The 20,121-nt window shown below is 36.6% G+C and overlaps 2 protein-coding genes across 2 annotated transcripts; both read left to right on the forward strand.

The window, feature by feature from the left end:
* Positions 1–3,850: 3,850 nt before the first annotated feature.
* Positions 3,851–7,430, forward strand: LOC103706106 (GDSL esterase/lipase At1g71691-like). Its single transcript, XM_008790112.4, has 5 exons — positions 3,851–4,183; positions 5,153–5,274; positions 5,412–5,651; positions 6,172–6,421; positions 6,967–7,430. The coding sequence occupies exons 1-5, from the start codon at positions 3,883–3,885 to the stop codon at positions 7,200–7,202; spliced, it is 1,149 nt and encodes a 382-aa protein (XP_008788334.4). The 5' UTR covers positions 3,851–3,882; the 3' UTR covers positions 7,203–7,430.
* A 1,838-nt stretch (positions 7,431–9,268) lies between these two features.
* Positions 9,269–18,310, forward strand: LOC103706107 (ras-related protein RABA2a-like). The gene is made up of 2 exons (XM_008790113.4): positions 9,269–9,556; positions 17,300–18,310. Exons 1-2 carry the CDS (start codon positions 9,383–9,385, stop codon positions 17,789–17,791), a joined length of 666 nt encoding a protein of 221 aa, XP_008788335.2. The 5' UTR covers positions 9,269–9,382; the 3' UTR covers positions 17,792–18,310.
* The last annotated feature ends 1,811 nt before the right edge of the window (positions 18,311–20,121 follow it).

Below are 20,121 nucleotides of genomic sequence, written 5' to 3' on the forward strand. Positions count from 1 at the left end.
ATATTTTCACATAAATAAACGTTATAGAAAGAAATATATGTTTCCATCATGATGATTTTGAAGTTGATATTTGCATTCCCTATCCAAGCATCTGATGGGGTTAACTCAGGGCTTAGTCTTACTTGACCTAACACATCCAAATCCAATGTATCCGGATTAATTCTCTAGCCCAATTTCTTCTCTAATCAAATTCAGATTTTTCTTGATCCAATTTGTTAGAGAAACATCAATCAAAATTACATCACAATCAATCTAAAAATAGATGACATATGCCGGATGCATTTTTGGAAGATACCAATACAAGTTCATGGTCACCAATGACCTACTCCTTCATGTCTATTTTAATCGCACATTAGCAAGATGATCTAACATGGAGATATAAAGTCCATAACGCATAAATAAACTTCATGATGAGTAGGATGAAATTGGTTAGCCTCCCTCACAAGCTATATCCTACAATTTAGTACCACATTGTTATGGTGTCTTTATATGATCATTGCACTATGAAATTCTTAATCATATGATATCATGGTTCATTAGAATCCTAGATCATATTAGATATCTTTTTTATAAAAGCTATTAGTGCACATTTTTTGAAATAATTAATTATTAATCATAATAATTTTGTAAAAAAATATTTTCAAAAATCTTTCAAGTTATTGTCTGGATCCTCACATATATACTTGACCATGTTGCTATTCTATTATGGATATTATGCCACCATGATGGTTATCATGTTAGACAGCCTAATCATCACTCCCATCTTGACCTTATCCAATCAATATTTACAATTTATATGCAAGTGGCTTTTAGCACTGCACAACTCTAACAAAAAGAAAAAGACTAAAATCCATTTGATAATTTGAGATGAATTGGTAATTTCAGCGTGCTAGAAAATTTGTCTATGGATTGCTTCATGACATACTATTTTGAAAAGTAGGGTACACTTACAATTTTCCAATTTGATGGAGCACAATGTAATAGCCACAGTTATTTCTAATATTTAAAAGTTAAGAGAAAAATAGCAAAAAAATCTAAACATTAGATATTAAAAGTGTAAATGATCACTAGTTTATTTTTTTTCCTCCACAAAACATCCGGCTTGCATCTTTATTTTATGGCATTTTTTTTTGGTACAACAGCTGCTCATCCTAATCTAGGATAGGTACAATCAAAAGAATCAAGAGCAAAAATCTGGTATAACCGTGAAGGAGGGACTTCGTGGTCTATCCATAAGACCCCTCCGGAGTGCTATACTGCATAAGAGGTGGCTGAGTTGGCAGCCCTGTTTGCCTCCTGATGTACATACACTGCCTGAAAAGCACTGCATTCTCTCACCATTCGCCGAATGTCACCGAGTAGAGGACTCTCATGCCCATCTGCCCCTCCTCACGTATTCAGTCGATCATCGTGGCCGAGTTTCCCTCGAGGATGATACGTTCCGCCCTCAGCCTCTGTCTCGTGTAGGAGATGTCTTTTCATGCTGCCCCGAGCTCCGCCCCTATAGATGTCATCCCATCTATCCATTGCCCCATCCACAGCAATAATCTGTAAGTCATGACTCCTGATCACAAAATCTACACCTTCTCTTTTTTCTTTTTTTTTAAGCAAAAGCGGGTGCAATACCTGATTGATTAACGATGGAGTTAGTAAATAAAATAAATTAAAATAATTTTTTTTCTACGTGCACATAAATTAATTTATCCTGATAAAGCCACTATCTTCTCTATGTTATATGAAATTTATTGCACAACCAATTTGGACTTGTTGTCAACAGGAATCCATGGAAAATGAAAGTGGCTTTAAATCAAAACCTTGCTCAATTATAAGAAGAGGTCAATAAATTTGGATTCGCATTTTGTAGAAATAGTGCTACGAAAAAGTTTTGGGGTCATCCATGGACCCACCACAACGGCGGGCCCCACGAGTCCGCTTGTCCTTTGACTCGATTGCCGATTGAATTCTGTTTGACTTGCAACCAGTTTTCAACAGGAGCTCATAAATCACTTCATGTGCCATGTCTCTGCTGCCACGATGACTCAGCTCTGACAACTGGCAGCTCCCGCGTGAAAATATTTAGGAGGGGGACCCGGTCAACCATTCCCCCCCCCCCCCCCCCCCCCTCTTTTTTTTTTTTTTTTCTTTTATCAAATCTGGTACCAAACTACCAATGCATGTAATAAAATTAAAAAATAAAATATTTCAAAACTACATCAAAAGTATTTCACTATAATGATGAGGAATAGAGCGACCTTACATGCCTGCATGTTTTCCGAAAAGCTAATAAAATTGTAGATTGGATGGTTGCTTATGTAGCCAGTCATTCCGATAGACCATATGGACTGATAATGAAGAGTTACCCCTGGCACTTCGAAGTATTTTATTTTTTAATTTTATTGGATGCATCCATACTCGGCAGGTATAATTTATCTGCCTTAACCAAAAAAAAAAATCTCTATTTTTTTTTCAAAGGAGGATGTAATGAAAAAAAGGCTTTTAGTGGAGTAAATTTTATTATACAAAGTACTAGTAGTACACTATTAGCTGCAAGCAATTTTTATTTTTTTTTTATACTATAGTTTTAATAAAAAAAATATTATAGCTTGGAAAGATTTAAATTATGGTATATATTTATTAAATATTTCATAGATTTATTTAGAGAGATTTTATGACATTTATCGGATAGTTTTTTGATCCACCTCCTATTCATAGAAGACTTCATCCATTTGTATAGGATTGTTGGTAAATGATGCCCTCACTGCTATTAATTGAGGTGTGATATATTTATAAAAAAGTTAGTAGTGCAATTGATTGGATGATATAAATTTTATAAGATCTATATTATGAGTTTTTCTATTCGGTTTTTTGATATTTTATTTTCTGATTCCTATAGATGTATTTAAATTTGATTAATTTAAATCATTTGTTTTACCAAAAAAAATGGGGATTTTAAAGATTTCATTAGTCTTTTTTCAAAATTTTTGATATTTTATTTTCTGATTTCTATAGGCTTCATCCATTTCGCTCTTTTTGTTACTCAAAATTTTTACATTAGTCTTCAATATTTAAAATCTGAATCAAAAGGAAGGAGATTATGTAGATAGTCCAGCATCTTATTGAGATAACTCAAAAAAATCACTCCCAAAGTCACCCAGCTAGGGGAGCGTATTCTCATTGCTCCTTTGAATTAGTGTCGTGTTCCATTTTAATGAAGCAAGGTGATTGGTATCAAAACGCCTGAGTAACATTTTTGAGTTACCCTAGCATTGATCCATGAGATGAGGATCATCTAGGAGCCAAGCCAAGTGCATGAAAGATTCGTCAGGTCAAAGAAGAATCTAGATGAGATTTCCTAATTTTTTTAAAAAACAAGCTCTGACTAAGTTCCACTCTGGAGGCTAAAACTTGCAAGCCTATGAAACTTTCTTTTAGTTTGAAACCTCTAAGTCCACTCCTCCACCAGCATTTAAGAACCTTACCTCTTTCTTGGAACCTGCCAACGGTTCACTTTCAAAGAAATTGACAAGAAAGTTTACCAATGATATCAAAAAACTAGAAGAAAATCTGACTTATTTCTAAAACCCATCCGTCTTCCTCAGAACTAACTGCAAACTTTTTGCTAAGAATTTGCAAGAGCCAAGAGATCTTAATGGGAGGTACTCTAGTCACGGTCCTGTCATAGAATTTTCTTTTTTCCAGCAAAATACCCAAAATACCACGGTTCTCTGCCTTCTCTGCACTCCATCCCACATGCTCATTTACTCCTCTGCAAGAGCACAGGTAAGGTGCATTGATACCACTCTAACCACCCTCCACCCTTCTCAACTTTCCCATTCTATATCAACCCATCTCCTTTCCTTCCCCACCTTGTATCTCGTTCAGATGGCAACGTTTAGCTACCCAATGCTCTTCATATTCTTCTTCCATGTCCTCCTAGCTTTATCGATAGTTTCTAATTTTTCCATAGCTCAGGAAGCAGTAGGACCAGTTGCACGAGATGGTGGCAATGGCCGAAGGGAATTGGTGCCGGCAATGTTCGTGTTTGGAGACTCCCTCATTGACAACGGCAACAACAACAACATCCCCTCCTTTGCCAAGGCAAACTACTACCCTTATGGCATCGACTTTGCCGGCGGGCCGACCGGGAGGTTCTCCAATGGCTACACCATTGTGGATGAGATAGGCGAGTCCTCGACCCTTCTCTTGCCTTTCTTGGTTGTGACTTGGCTTGCCTTCAGTACGACCGCACCATTCACAGGAACATGCCTGCATGGGTTTACGAGAGTTGATATCAAAGCATACATGTGGAAGCCATGGGTGGTGGTGGGGGTTTGGGTGGAGCTCTGCGAGTTTTTTGACACCCTTGGGTTGTCTACTACCTGAGAGAAGGATGGTTTCAAACAGCTTGGGTGCAAAATTCGGAGGAAGCCCATCCGACTGTTTAATTTGAAATTTCATGCATGATGGAACCAGCTTTCCTATTTTAATCATTAACTAGCGATCAAACTTGTTTTATTATCAATATTCGCTAGACTAAACTACTTCCTAACTATTTTAGATTTTGATGAAGTATCGAGATTAAATATTTTTCACAAAATACTAAACTCTTATATATATATATATATATATATATGTGCCTTAGATTTTTGTATCAAATTCACTGAGATCTCTTTCATCACATTGTATTTATGTGTGGTATTTAATTACTTTTGTTTATTTAAAGTTGATCTTGTTGGAACATTTTTCTTTTAATCCTCCATGGTTCATGTCTAAGGTTGATTTATGGAGAACAAATGAAGACCACAAGCAGCCTAAGCCAGTAAGAAATATGATGAGTTTATGCTTAATACTCTCTAATATCCACCAATTTTTCAACTTCAATTCCAGGCATATAATACTTTTCCTGGACTCCATTTATTGTCCACCCTGTTCATCATTCACTCCATGCACTTATGGTGTTTTCAGTGTGCGCCAGTATATTCATGTATTTCTCCTGTTATTTTTAATCTATATATCTGCCAATTCATCTGGCATTGCCATGAATGTGTGGTGAAACCCACCTGCGTATTAATTGTTCCTCAGCTCTAAACTACCATCAGTATAGTATATGACACCATCAAATTATTAACTTACCCTATATCTTCTCTTGCAGCCGTTCTCCTTGGACTACCTCTTATTCCACCTTACTCCCAAGCTTCTGGTGAAGACCTCCTTCATGGTGTTAACTATGCCTCGGCTGCTGCTGGAATTTTAGACATCACCGGAAGAAACTTTGTAAGTCCCTCTACAGTAGCTAGTCTTGATCCCTGAGAGAACCATGCATCTAACTACGTAGCTTTCTTGCATGTCAGATGACACTTTGTCATCACTGATGTCTCTCTGATGGTTCATCAAAAAACTTGGCGATGCAGGTGGGGAGGATACCATTCAATCAGCAGATCAGGAACTTCGAGTCGACGCTCGATCGGATCACCGGCAACTTAGGCGCTGATCATGTTGCCAAAGCCATAGCTCGCTGCATCTTCTTTGTGGGAATGGGGAGCAATGACTACCTAAACAACTATCTGATGCCAAACTATAATACACGGAACGTGTACAATGCCGAGCAGTTTGCTGAGCTTCTGGTCCGGCAGTACTCCCGCCAGCTCGCTGTAAGTTGGTTTCTCACACCGGCCATTGTTTTACGTTGGATTAGTAGCCATGAAATGGCTTGCCAACCTTGAAATCTTGTAAGGACAGTAAGTACAAGGACTCAATTTATTGATCGCCCAACTTTGATTCATGAGGCTCCAAGCTCATGTTCTTGATTCATGAGTACCATGCCAAAATGCGGCCAATAAAGAGAGAGCTTTGAATTGACTGCTTGAATTAATGTATAGTTAATTTCAGTCTTAGCATCAACCTTTCAATTTCTTAATGGCGTTAGTTATTGCACCATGCCTTCTCTGAAGAAGATTAACAAGAGAGGAAGAGTCTGATTTAAGGGAAGCTTCACTGCACAGCGAAAACATCGATAATTTTAATATACTAAACATGTTGTGTTTTCTGGTTTGCCCAGTTCTACTTTAGTTCAGCTTGTAATCATTTAGTGACCTCATGAAATGAATCTATTGGAAAACCCATCTTCTCAAAAAAATAAAAAACTAATAATAATGTTTTGTTTTCATGTAGAGCTTATACAACGTTGGAGCTCGGAGGTTTGTGATCGCTGGAGTAGGATCCATGGCCTGTATTCCAAGCATCCTTGCACAAAATCCTTCGAGTCATTGCTCGCCTGAAGTTGATAATCTTCTGATTCCCTTCAACAACAAGGTCAAGTCAATGGTTGACAACCTCAATGCAAATCTCCCTGGTGCCAAGTTCATATACATTGATAACTTCGGGATGATCAGGGATATCCTCATCCATCCCACATCTTATGGTAACTGCTTCCATTTGAGTGTCACTGGCTTCTGTTGATTGTCTGCTCTTTTAGTTTTCCTTAAATCCTTCCATAATGAGATTAGCCCAAGCTTTCATTCTTCCTTCAAAATAGGCTGAAAATATTTTAGTAATCTTATATATATGTACATGATTTTATTTTAAAATGGGCAACCATAACTAAAATGCTGTATGTAATGATTAGAAGATTTTTTTAGAAAAAAACAAAGAAAAGAGTGAGAGAAAGAGTCGGGGAAAGCCTCACTCACATTCCATTGGAGATAATGAAACAACAAAACTCCTCCAAATGGCAGCAAATATAAAGAAGAAAAGATGCAGCTAAAGAAGTGAAAGCGAGGGGTAAATTCAAGATAGTAGATTAGAACTTTAAATTTAGTTATTTGCTTCGTAGATCTTGGGTATTTATACAGAAAACAGGATCAAGTAACCCAAATAATACCTTCCAGCTAGTCTTTTTAAGTGAGGTCCTGAATTGTTATAGCTGTAAATTAATTTATATATATATATTTTTTCTTAATTTTGTAGGATTTAGCGTGATTGACCGTGGGTGCTGCGGCATCGGACGCAACAGTGGGCAGATCACCTGCCTTCCTTTCCAGACTCCATGCTCTGATAGAAATAAGTATGTGTTTTGGGATGCCTTCCACCCAACGGCAGCTGTGAACGTCATATTGGCAAAGAAAGCCTTCAGTGGCGGCACTGATGTGGCGTACCCCATGAACATAGAGCAGCTCGCCGGCCTGGAACTTCAGCAAAACTAGCAACTAGTCTCTATGGATGCGAGAGACAAGAAGAGTAAGATGGGTTTTGAATCTTTTGATGGAAGTGAGGAGTAGTTTCATGCGATGTACGAGGAAAGGACCTAAAAAAATGGAGGGAATTTATTTTGACCTATGCCAACTTCCATGTGGTTTTCTCTCTCTGACCTCATGTTTAATTCAATTCTTCTTGAAAATTAGAAAGGGACACAAGGAGTTTCTAGTCGTAAATTGTGTTTCGGGTGAATAAGGTTGCAAATGGGTCAGGTCAACTAGTAACTCGCACTGGTTTTAGCCTAGCTAGGCTCGGTATGTGATCTTCGAACCTGGGGATCTGGTCTAGATCTTAAATAAGATTTATTATTTTTTAAAAAAAGATGGTTGAGTTTGAACTATATATTTTCTTTGATGAGTTCTTCGATGTGAGTAATAGCACCATATTATATTATATTACATTATATTATATTATACTATACTATATTAGGGGAGACAAATCTCAAATTGAAAATAAAAATAATAACATTCATAAGAATGCATAAGAAAATAAGCACAAGGTCCATTAGTTCAGAGTGAGACCATATGGTAGTGTGGTATGGATGGAATGCGTTGGAGTTTGGTTAGCTAATTAGGCTATGAATTTTATTTCCGAGCATGAAGTGCTAAAGAGATGAACTTCTGCTTCATGATTTTTTGATATATGCCTCTTCGGGCTGTAGAGTAATATAACCTCTGTACAAAAAGGGGAGGGGGAGAGAGAGAGAATGCGTTAGAATTGAAAAGGAAAGATGAAACTAAAGTAGATACGAGATGACAAAGAAGAAACACCATATATCAATAATGTTACAGTGAAATCAGAACTTTGTAATAACATTATTGATATATGGTGTTTGTAATTGCATCTCTTTTCCACCTTCTCTTTTTCAAACAAAAACCTCTCTTAAAAATTTCCAAATCGATAGCTACTCGGTTGTTCAAAAACCATGACCATCTATTGGAATGGGTTATGAACTCATTTCCATCTCCTCCATCAGTATTCATTATAAGTAGTTTCTGTAAAAACTCATACATGCGCGCGCACGTGCCAATTTTAAACTTTACTAATTGCATGTGATCAGGTTGAGTGCTTTTGTCAAAAAAAGCCAAAAAGGAGAAAAAACTACGTTTGCAGCTAAATTTGAGCCTATAGATCATATTCAAGCTTGGATTAATTATAGTCAAATCAAGCCTACCTCAAGCTCATCGCTAGTTGATGAGAATCAAGGTTATCTCTCGAAAAACTCGTATCAGTAATCAATTGCAAGTCTTTATACCTTTTTTTTTTTTTTTTTTTGGTGTTGTTAAAATGATAACAAGAAAATGTATTGATGCCATAGACGAGTCCAATTGTATAGTTTGAAGATATATATACCACAACACGGATGATATTTTTTTTTTTATTTAGGAGCCTCTAATTTCAAGTTTTCTCAAGGTCAACTTCGACGGATGCGTACTAGATGGTGGTAGGAGGGGTGGTGCGAGTTTCGTCATTAGAGGCTCGGACTTTAGGGTTGTTGTTATTAGTGGATGCCAGATTTTTGATATCTCTGTTCCGAGGATGGAGCTAAGGGCGGCTTGGGCTAGTATATATCAAGCCCGGCATGTTCTGCGGGCCAGTGCAGTCTTGATCGAGAATGACTTAGCTACGATGATTGGCTAGATCTAGAAGGGCACCGGTAGTGTAGATGGGTGCCACTTCTTGCTTAGGGATATTCGAGTTACGATAGTGGATCGCTGCGGATTGGATGACCTTGTATGTAGCTAACTACTCTAGGAGCTTTGTGGGTCAGTAAAAGAGAGTTGTCTAGAGCACTTCGAGTTCGAGACATGTTATTTTTTGGCTTTTTAGGTGTATTTATCTGTTGTAGTAAAAAAAAATAATAATAATGCCACCCCAAGACTTTTAAAAAAAATATATATATTTTTATACGGAATCGACGACGACAAAACTATGATTGCTGTATGAGGTCACCTTTCTATGGACTTGGTCGGCATTTCGAGGAATATTTGCACCCCCAGCACGGTTCGTTAGAATGATAAAAAATGCTCTCTCTCTCTCTCTCTCTCTATCATCACCTGTCATCCGGAACTACTGCTGAGGACTTTTCTTGGAGCTCAACGAAGAGAGAGAGAGAGAGATCGCAGCGATGGCGCGGCGAGGGTTGGGGCCGGCGGAGGAGTACGACTATCTGTTCAAGGTGGTGCTGATCGGCGACTCGGGGGTGGGCAAATCCAACCTCCTCTCCCGCTTCACCCGCAACGAGTTCTTCCTCGACTCCAAGTCCACCATCGGCGTCGAATTCGCCACCCGCACCCTCAAAGTAATCCACCACCCCCCCCCCCCCTTCTTTCTTCTCTTTTTATTTCTTTTCTGAGATTTGCCTCTGGATTTCTCTTCGATTTCTCTAATTGGGGTTTCTTTTGGCTCTCGTAATTGGCCTTGGGTTTCGGTTATTGTTGAATTTGGGGGCATTTATGAGTAATTTCTCCATACCCGTTTCATATGAACATCAGGGATCGTCAATGTTTCGTGAATTCTTTTTGTTCCGGGTGCATTGAATGATTGATCTGATTTTAATCTTCCAAGGAAAAAAGGTGCTTTTTTCCTACTTGTTTCTTGGCTTTGTTCTCCTGAATGCAATTTGATGGAAAGTTAATTGGATATGAAAGAACTTGTTGTCCCCGAAATTAGAAATTGCGATTTGATGTGCTTAGTACATAAGATGATGCCTTCTGTATGCATATTGTCAAGCTCTTCTTGGATGGGTCTGCATTTAACACGGCGAACACCACCACTTGATACGCATTTACAATGTTACCCATGCAATAACATGAATTTAGGATGTCGCAAGTTTCTTATCATTAGCTCTTCAACTTCCAAATAAGTTTGCCCTTGGGTTGCAACTTATGGAGTTCAAGTTAAGTGCATTCTAAGTTTGGACCTTTTCTAGCAACCTTATATCTGACAACCTTTGAGATTCTTGTACCCTTCTTCCATCTATTCTGGTGTTGAAACTATTACTTCAAAAGGACTGCTGAAACTAAATCACCTAGGTTCTCATGCATTAATTCTTCATTTAACTATTTTTTGATATGGAAAGGACAATGAGTTCAAGGCCTCCAGTCATGTTCTTGAATTCCATAAAAGTGGTAGATTTTGAGAAAGAAGTCTATATGGTATGCCCTTTCAAAGTGAAACCAATATCCTTTTACATTCTTCTACTAGTAAGTCAATTTCTTATTTTGTTTATTTATATCTACTTTTATAAATAATTTATGGTGTGTAAATGAAGAATCTTTGGAGATGTGGTTAATAATCGCAAAGATGAGAGAATAAACTCAAAGGATGGTGAATGATAAATTTGAAATGTATTAGTATGGAAACAATGGCTTGTGCTATTGTCTTTCACTTCACCGATCTTTCAAATAGGTGGTTTCATGACATTGGAAGATCTGTTTATTCACTATTTTATCCTCTGACCTCTTTACCAATGTATTTGCAATGCCATTCTTACCGGTTTCGATATATTAAAGGGCTTACCTGTAATAATAACATGGGAGTCTTCATAATGTTGTTTGACCATTTGAATCCCCTAACTTTGTTAAATAAGCATAAGTAAAGTTGTTATTCACCGTGCCTTGCATACTTGAGATGCTAGATTTCTAAGAACCATGCTAATAGATGCCTCCTATTTTGTGGGACTTCACTCAAAGGAGAACTAGTCTAAATTTGTGGTAGAAAAGATGCTTGGTTGTTGGTCTCCAAAGGGTGCTCTTTTAATGACTTAGCATGTAGAATTCACAACAAACGGTGAGCTGATTTAGTAGCTCATAAAGCAAATGTAATTTGTGGGCAGATGTAGTCTATAATATATAAGGTTATAGAAAGGTACATAGAATGTATAGATACAACACTGATGGTGAACAAATTTATAGGAAATTGTAAAGGTATCATGATTGTGTCCTCCGCGGGAAGGATGCTGAAGACGCACACCACTTACTTTTTTTTTGGAACTATAAAATCTTTATATAGCTATTTGCTATCTTAAACATTTGATGAAGATTAAAATTAAATCAGGAAGTATGATATAATATGATGTAGTATGATATATATGTGTGTGTGTGTGTGTGTGTGGAATAAGTGGAGATACAAGAGTGTTTCAATATAGAAAAATTTGCTTAAACAGTTGATAGTGCGAGCGGTCTGAGTTATATAAAAAGGAGCAAAAAAATGTGATATTCTTCGAGAAAAATATGTAGCTACTTTACAGTGTTTTAATCTATGAAATATTCTTTTATGAATGTCCAAGGTCTTCATGCGAACGCTGTGAATGGACCTCATAACACTAGAGGATTGACTAAAAGATACATTGCTCCAAAAGATTAAAGCTGTTTATTTTTCCCCTCAAGAATCTCACCAGGACCTTATAACATGAGGGGATTTTTCCCTATCTCCCAAGAATTTGTTGTTCAGGGAATGAAATGCTCTGCTGCCTTGGTAGACATTCTCCAGACATATTATTTTGGGTTTTTTCATTTGGTGGGTGATGTAGTCTGGATGTTAAGGAGGGATATTCACATTTATTCATAAGTTGCTGTTATGACAAATTGAAATACCTGGTGGGAAATCTCGCCCCGTCTTAAACAAATAATCATATGGCACTTTTGTCCATCGATTCCTATTGTTCTACTTATTTCTGTGCTGATAAGATTTTGTTCCTCACTTCTTTCTGAAAACATCCATGTTAAGGCTGAATTGGACCTTTAGGAGATCATAATGCTCCAAACTAGAAAAGGACTCCAACCCAAGGACATGTAAATTACAGCATCATCATCATTTTTCTTTATCATGCAATTGTCTATTCAGTGTCAATAGTTGAAAGCCCTTCCTTCAAGTAGCTTGCTTCCTTTTCTTCAAGGCTTATACTTATTTCATTCCCGAACTTGATTCTGCCTAAATGATTGACCTTGCACTTGCCATGGTATACAAAGTTCCTTTTTGTATCCCACCTACCAAAAAAATGAAAGAAAATCTAGTGTATTCTTTCAACTTCTCAATGATTATTTTTATCATTTGTCAAGAATTTGCTTTTCAAGTTGTATATATGAGATGTATAGGCCTATATTATCAGCTCAAGTGTAACGAAATCAACCCAGGGAGATTGACATATTGAAGACTTTCTTCTAGAGGTTAAGAGGATAGAGTTTTTCAAATGACTGTTGAGGACTAATGTTATTCAAAAGAATGAGGAGACCCAATGCAAGAGTTAATGCATCAATCACAATTGGTGCTGAAGTGAAGCCATCCATGCCTATCTTATACCCATAGTTTAAAGTGGGAAGGGCGTTTCCCTTCATGATACTTTTATCCTCTCCCAGGCAATTGGTCTGGATGGGGTTTTAATTTTAATTTTTTATTTTCTTCTGAACAATGATGTTGTAACCCATAAAAAACACTAAAAAAAATGGCGGCTGTTTGCATCATCGACTGCACTTCATTTTGTGGCACAATTCATGGCGCTAATTCAAAGGGAACAATGAGAATACAACACACTAGCTGAGTGTCTTTTTGAGTTATATTTGCAAGTTATTAAACTTTTTATTTCCCTTCTTTTTCATTCTCCCCAAGGTATAAAATAATGGTATTATAACCATTGCAATGGCCATTATTACAGTTTCGACCACCCCTTGTCACATTAATGAGTAAAACATAACCATTTTAATATATTATTTACCATTATAATGGTTTGTTATAACATAAATAATGATCGCTATACTTTTTTTAAATAAAATATTATTTTTCAATATTCAAAATTTTATACCAAATTTTTGTCTAGAGTTGATAGTACAGTCCAATTTTTTTTTATTCAATGGAAAGTGAAGGGAAAGATAATGATGTTAATTTTCTGTTATTGTCTTTTTTATTATAATATCATTATAACAATTGTTATAATAATTATTATTAAATATTAAAGTCCGAATGGCTACTTTCGAGGCAAATAATGGCCATTATAATCATTATAACATTCAAAAGCAGTATGGGTGTGGGGTCCATTATAATAGTATAACACATTATTTAAAACCTCGTTCCTCCACTCCATGCCAGATGCCACAGAAAGTCCTTTTTTTCCCAAAATTTCTTGGATACCAATAACAAACTGATTGCAGGAATAAGTAACATCACATATAAATTGGATTTCCACCTCTTCTTAGTGTATCTTTCTTGTGTCTTTATAGTAGATTTAAGCAATGTTCTTTCAAAAAAAAATAATTTTTCTAATCTACCTTAATATATTAAAATAATATATTTAACTGTTATCCTGTCATTATCAATTGTCTTTGTTAATCCATTACAATGACTTTACTTGACTGTGTAAAAGTAATATTTTTTGAAGTTGCACTAAGTTCCAAGTTTAAGTGATATTTTCTTATAATGAGATGATCAAAATTAAATATGACTGCTACTACTATTATCTAATGGCTGTTATTACAATGATAGAAGACAATCAATGGTTGTTATATAAGAATATGTTGTCAAAGTATTTTATAAAATGCATGTCTGAAACAAGTATCTCGATCATAACATTGTAACATTTATTGTTCTAAAATTTGCTTTTAAAAGATTGGGCATCATTAGGCCAGCATAATTATACTTGATATAGGCAGCATCATGACGTGAGGGTATATAAATATTATTACATAAATTATATATTTTTGTATATCAATATTGTTTTCGTATATACTCTATTTATATATCAATATAGAAAATGTTATATTTCATGCATTTTATTAGGTTAAATAATTGATAGGCATCATGGTTGTTGTTTAACATTATTATAATTGTCATAACAAATTTATAGCAATCGTTGTGTACTTACTATTTTGAGGTGTGCTCAAAGCTATCATAATAAACATTGTACAGAACCATGACTGTCACTATCGTTATGTGCTCATTATGCACTGCATTTACTTCTTGTGATGTATCTAATTAACAAAAATATAATCAGCATGAGATAAATATTAGAATTATTGTTTCTCTTAATAACATAAATTATATTGTGAAATGTTTTATTTAAAAATGCACGTTGTAGAAGTTTATTTCTTATGATACTTCCTACTTTTTCCAACATCAATTGAATATACAGTGCATGTGTCCATTTGACTAATGGTTGATTAAGGACCAATCTATCTTGTCATTTTATTTGGTCTGATTTTTAGGAGGCTTAACTGTAGATTTGATTGTCATTGTCCTTATTTTAATTGAAATAACTTTGTTACAGTAGCACTGGAGCTATTTGAGAACTTAACAATCATCATTGATATGATCATAATGTTTCTTCTTCTTGGATATGCATTAATGTATAACAAGGTTTGCAATGCTTGTACATACTACCCTATACTGGACGTAACGTACAATATGGGTAGCAAATTGATCCTCGGGATGGGTAGTGTACTGAGTGCTGGTATGCCAAACCAACCCCCGTGCTGGGTGTTTTTGACACTATATCAACATGGTATTGTTATGGGATCCGCTACCGAGATTGCAAATCTTGATGTATAACATATGCATGTATTTGCCATTGATAATCTAATATAAGTAATAAGCCTTCATTTCTAGGCCCTCCTTGTCCTCTAAAGTTTTTCTCGTCAAATGTTTAGCAATTAGTTAGTTTGTCATGCCAGTATTTTTATTTAGTGATATTAGAGGCTGTGCACAAGATTATCTTAGCTAAGAACTGGGTTTTCCTCTAATGGGTGATCAGTTTGGAGGCGTTGGTGTAGTTTTTACTACAAGAGTTGGCTTCTCTAATGCATGTGAGAGGAAATATCAATGGCCATGGTCCTTTCGGATCAAAGATCTTTTCCAGTATTTATGTGATAAATATAGTTCCACTGCTGTGCATTTATCTTCTTTCTCCCCGCCCTTAAAATAGAGAGCAAGACGTAAGCCAAGAGTGATGTGGAGGAAATATCAATGGCCATGGTCCTTTTGGATCAAAGATCCTTTCCAGTATTTATATAGTAAATATACTTCCACTTCTGGCTGTGCATTTGTCTGCTTTCTCCCCACCCTTAAAATAGAGAGCAAGAAGTAAACCAGAGTGATGTGTTCATGTGATGCTTATCCTTAGCATTTAGCATGACGATTCATTCTTGCCATCTGCATGCACAATGCATGTGCACGCTATCTAGTTTCCAATTCCATTATAAGTCATAATTCCCTGTTCTAGACTATACTTCCTGTACTTATTCTAATTTCTTCTCTATGTCAAGTAATGATAGGGCATTCAAATTGTAGAATTTCAGGTGATGTCTATGTTTTCGTGATCTCTTTTACTTTGTGCTAGCTATGAAACTCCTTTCTAGACTCATGTTCTCACAAGACGACGGTCCGAAATATAATCAATGTTATATATTGGTTCACTTTTAATCAAAATGTGATCAAACAAAAATGAAGACTGATTTAACATCAAGACAAGATATGCTCCACTATTGTTTTGTCCCATGAAAAAAATTTAGGGAGAAATAGAATATTAGAATAATTAAGTTTGTGTGACATTGAATTCTGAACAAATGATGCTTTGCTAAATCATACAGACATATTATTGAGTGAAATCATCAAAGATTACAGCAATATCATTTTGATGCATCTCTCTATTGATCAGCTTTGGCTTGAAGTTTCTGTAGAAGTGTTTTTGAAAAATTAGTAGCAAGATTTGGTTCCTATGTATGAAGCAATCTGTGCAGGTATATGATTAGTTTCAGCTGAAACAAACATAAGTTCCTTTGCATTAGTCGCAAATATCTGTTAGTTGAACAGCTGTCACCAATTTGGGACCCCTTTGCCTTTAGCCATTTTAACCTGTGACAATATTCCTTCACTCCAAAAGATGAACATCATGATTTTTCCCTCAACTAAGCTGAAAACTTTTTTTCCGTTCAACCTGCAAGACTTCTGTTTTGGGGATTCATGATGAACTGTTTCTAAGCTTCGATTTTCTCTTCCTTCCTTTGCTTATGCATGATTTGATCATCTTCATCTCATGTTCAAATTAATACTTGTTTATGCATTATTTATCTGCTTTTCAGAGAACATTTTCATTAGGGTATGTCAGAATATTTGATATAAAAATTTTATGATCTGCAAAGATAACCAAACAAGTTTCAATATGTTCATATAAATCTGCTTTATTTTTTTCTTGTTGCTTATTGTTTTTTCCGAAGGACTTATTTTTTGTAGAGCTGTCGATTTTTCCATCTTTTGAATCAGTTTTTGATGTTAACTGATTGTTCTCAAATGGAAACAAATACATTGGGTTCATTCTGTTCATCAAACTGCTTGCTCCAATGAGCTTTTAGTAGTTGGAAGCAATATTGACTCACAATAAGAGTCTTTAGGTGACCCTATACATTGGTTGGTGACGTTTACGAGCAGCTATGGACCTAGTCTGCCAAAAATTGACCAAAAGCATCATAATGGTGGGAAAAGGCAAGGTTTTGAAACATCTTTGACTGATCATAATTTACAAAACCATCATTGAGATTCTTCAAACTAGGGTAAGGAACCAAGAATGATGCAACAAATCCCTCACATTCTGACACTATGACACTCACGATTTCTGGTTGTTCTATCATTCAGGTTGCACTTGGATGTTTTGGAATTTCAAGAGCTGTCCTTTTGCATCATTTAAAATTTCTGAATTTTAAGAGTTGAGATATTCTAGGAGGTAAATTATTTCTAGGTATATTATGGATTTTTGCTACAAGCAATTATGTGGCCATTTGTATAGAATTATAACTTGTAATTTCAGAAAATATGTACATGCAAATGCATCCTTAACAATGTTTGATGTAAGACTGTAGAACAAAGCTTCAGCTCACCTTGTTCAAAATTTCATTTCTATGGTCTCAATTCAAATTCTTCTTTTGTCTTTATAATATAATCTATCGTTTATTTAGTTTGTCATAAGCAGCAAAATATGACAACAAAGCTGACATTAAATATGTTTGTCTCCAACTATTTTGTCCCAATATTTTGTTTTATTTATTCTTCTAATGTTTAGGTAGAGGGAAGGACAATAAAAGTACAGATATGGGACACAGCAGGCCAGGAGCGATACAGGGCAATAACCAGTGCCTACTACCGTGGCGCACTGGGAGCCCTCCTAGTCTATGATGTGACCAAGGCCACAACTTTCGAGAATGTGAACCGGTGGCTTAAAGAGCTCCGTGACCATGCTGACTCCAACATTGTGGTTATGCTCATTGGTAACAAGACCGACCTTAAGCACCTTCGTGCAGTTGCCACAGAGGATGCACAGAGCTTTGCTGAGAAGGAAGGTCTGTCCTTCATTGAGACCTCTGCTCTTGAGGCCACAAATGTAGAGAAAGCCTTTCAGATGATCCTGTCAGAAATATATCGAATCATCAGTAAGAAACCTCTGTCCTCTTCGGAGCCTGCACCAGGACCTACTGGAGGCATCAAAGAGGGGAAGACCATTGAGGTGTCAGCTACGAATGTTGACAATACAAAGAAGCAATGCTGCTCCGCATAGAGGCGCTCCTTTGGCCTATGTTTTGACATGCTACAATTTTGGGATCAGAGCTTGTTGGCTAATTTGTGTGCGTTAGTTGGGATCGCGTGCTCATTTGAGGTGGCCTTTTACTGCATCTTTAGTATATCAATGTATTTTCCTTTTAGTTTTCAGCCCCTCTGAGAAATATGGATGGAAATATATACTTTAACCCCACAAGGAGAGTGAATTGTCTGCGTGTTTTGATGGTGAGATTGTGTAGTCAGTTGCTCTTGTTCCACGGCCAATCTGAGAAGGGAATTATGGAAACGTTCAGGTGCTAACTGCAAATTGATTCCCCAAGAATTATGTGCAGCAGTTCCCAGTTGTTTGTACGAGCCTGCGCTGTCAGCATGTTTTCTGCTAGTTTTCTTAAAAGTTGCTTTCTTTCTGTTGCAGAATGCGATTTTCTTTTATTTTATCCATCTTGGTTCTGTTGTAGAATTCTTATTCATACCCATAGCTGAGTATGATGAGTGGTGATAATCTTGGTTTCTTTTATGTCATCCGTCTTTATTTTCTGCATGCAATATGTGTTCTCGAAGGGTCATATTGTTCTGGAAGCTGTAGTCAACACAAGCACTGCTAGGAGTTGTACCCTCATGCTTTATAAGAGGGTTACTGATTTAAAACTAATGACTACAGCACCAAACCTGTCGACAGTCTGGACTCCAATGCTATTCTGCTACAGATTAGCTAGCTAAGAAGCTGAATCCATTAGGGAGACCAATTTCTCCTACAAATTATATGTCAAATTCTTTTTCTTATTTGCCAACTAAATTGCCATCTGTCTCCTAGTTGTCCTGTTATTTTCCTGTTGTTTTCCTTCTATATTAGTATGTGTTTTCTTCGTAGGATATGATACATCCCCGTTTAGGTTCATCATAGTGAAAACACCCAGCCGTTTGATGCTTTATATTATAATTGCAGTCTTGATGATAATTTGTTTAACTAATTGAAAATTACATAAATTTCATCTCCATGCCTCACAGACAGTGGCAAATCATTTTTCATTTATCCAAGATGGATTGTGCATAAGGAAACGAATCCATGAAAAAACTTGACTCCATGTGAAGATTGTGTTCACTTCTCTGTGCCTACAACTTTGTTCTCAACTAAATAATGTCTGTTTCAGAAAAGAAGCTTGCATATGCCTTTCTCTTTATTTTTTTTGCGTATATTGATGTCGCTTGGCTACTGCTTGAAAACATTGAAGCTTTCTATCTTGTTAACATCATAAACAATCTGGATATATACCTTAGATAAGAAGGTGAAAATTGGCTCGATGCAGTTCCAAGGTCTTGAGGGTGTAAATGAACCAAAAACAATACACATAATTGACAAAAATAATAAGGAAAAAATGAATGACCTTCACATGTTTCCTTACTTCTGAAATACAATTTGCTGCAAAAAAACACTGCTGCTGTGCCTGAGGCATTATTTAAGTCATGCATCACACTTGTCATAATTTAGCTGTCAAGAAAGAAAACACACAAAGTATATAAAGGATCTCAGGTGCTTGGCTTTAAGTCATTTGTGCTATTAGATGTAGTGAGGGGTATATCCACGCGCGCCTGACATGGCTTCTGGTCGGGCGATGCCATGTCAGTGCGTAACCAATCGACTTCCCACCTTCCTCATCTTCCTCGAGAGTGCTCCAAACTGCTTCTTGGTTCTGCCTCCAACCTCCTCCCCATCCCGCCTCCGATCGTAGAAGCTCCAGCCCCAGTCTCGCTCTTGTCCTCCCCTCCCCCTCCTCTTCCTTCTTCCAATCTGTTTTCTGTTTTTTTTTCTTCCTTTTTTTTCTCTCAATCCAACTAATAATTTCTCGAAGGAATTATATCTGACACCACATGTACCACATCAATCACAGTGGCTTGTTTCTATGGACCATTCATCAAGCACTTATTTTGGTGCACCGCCACAGAAATGAATGACTGTGATTGATGTTATGCACCACCACGTGGTGCACGCGGTGTAGGATATAATTTCTCTCAAATAGGGCTCTAATATAAGTTGTGAGCCAAAAGTAGAATTTGACTCGAAAAATTACTAGTGAGATCGGGTCTACCAGCTTAGTTGTAGACCGGCCATATCAAAAAGTACCACACATGACATTTAAAAAATAAGGAAAAGAAGAAGGGAATCCATGTAAGCCCATCTATTAACTAAAAAAGAGAGAGAAATGGATTTCAAATGCATTCCGCTCACCTTTTCTCATCTCCTCCGTGGCGCCATTGCCATCATCTCGGCCCCCTCATGCTTGAGCGGCAGCTTCTTGTAGATGGTATTGGTGAACGTGCGGCAATCAT

The sequence above is a fragment of the Phoenix dactylifera genome, chromosome 2 (genome assembly GCF_051530095.1).
Source record: "Phoenix dactylifera cultivar Ajwa chromosome 2, Ajwa_hap1_PhDact_Kaust_v1.1, whole genome shotgun sequence".
NCBI classification, from domain to species: Eukaryota; Viridiplantae; Streptophyta; class Magnoliopsida; order Arecales; family Arecaceae; genus Phoenix; species Phoenix dactylifera.

Excerpts from the sequence above, each read along its gene's own strand:
- LOC103706106 (XM_008790112.4), top strand. The coding sequence starts at position 3,883 with ATGGCAACGTTTAGCTACCCAATGCTCTTCATATTCTTCTTCCATGTC. Across the intron at positions 5,275-5,411 it reads ACATCACCGGAAGAAACTTT|GTGGGGAGGATACCATTCAA; the intron begins GTAAGTCCCTCT and ends TTGGCGATGCAG. Across the intron at positions 5,652-6,171 it reads AGTACTCCCGCCAGCTCGCT|AGCTTATACAACGTTGGAGC; the intron begins GTAAGTTGGTTT and ends GTTTTCATGTAG.
- LOC103706107 (XM_008790113.4), top strand. The coding sequence starts at position 9,383 with ATGGCGCGGCGAGGGTTGGGGCCGGCGGAGGAGTACGACTATCTGTTC. Across the intron at positions 9,557-17,299 it reads TCGCCACCCGCACCCTCAAA|GTAGAGGGAAGGACAATAAA; the intron begins GTAATCCACCAC and ends TCTAATGTTTAG.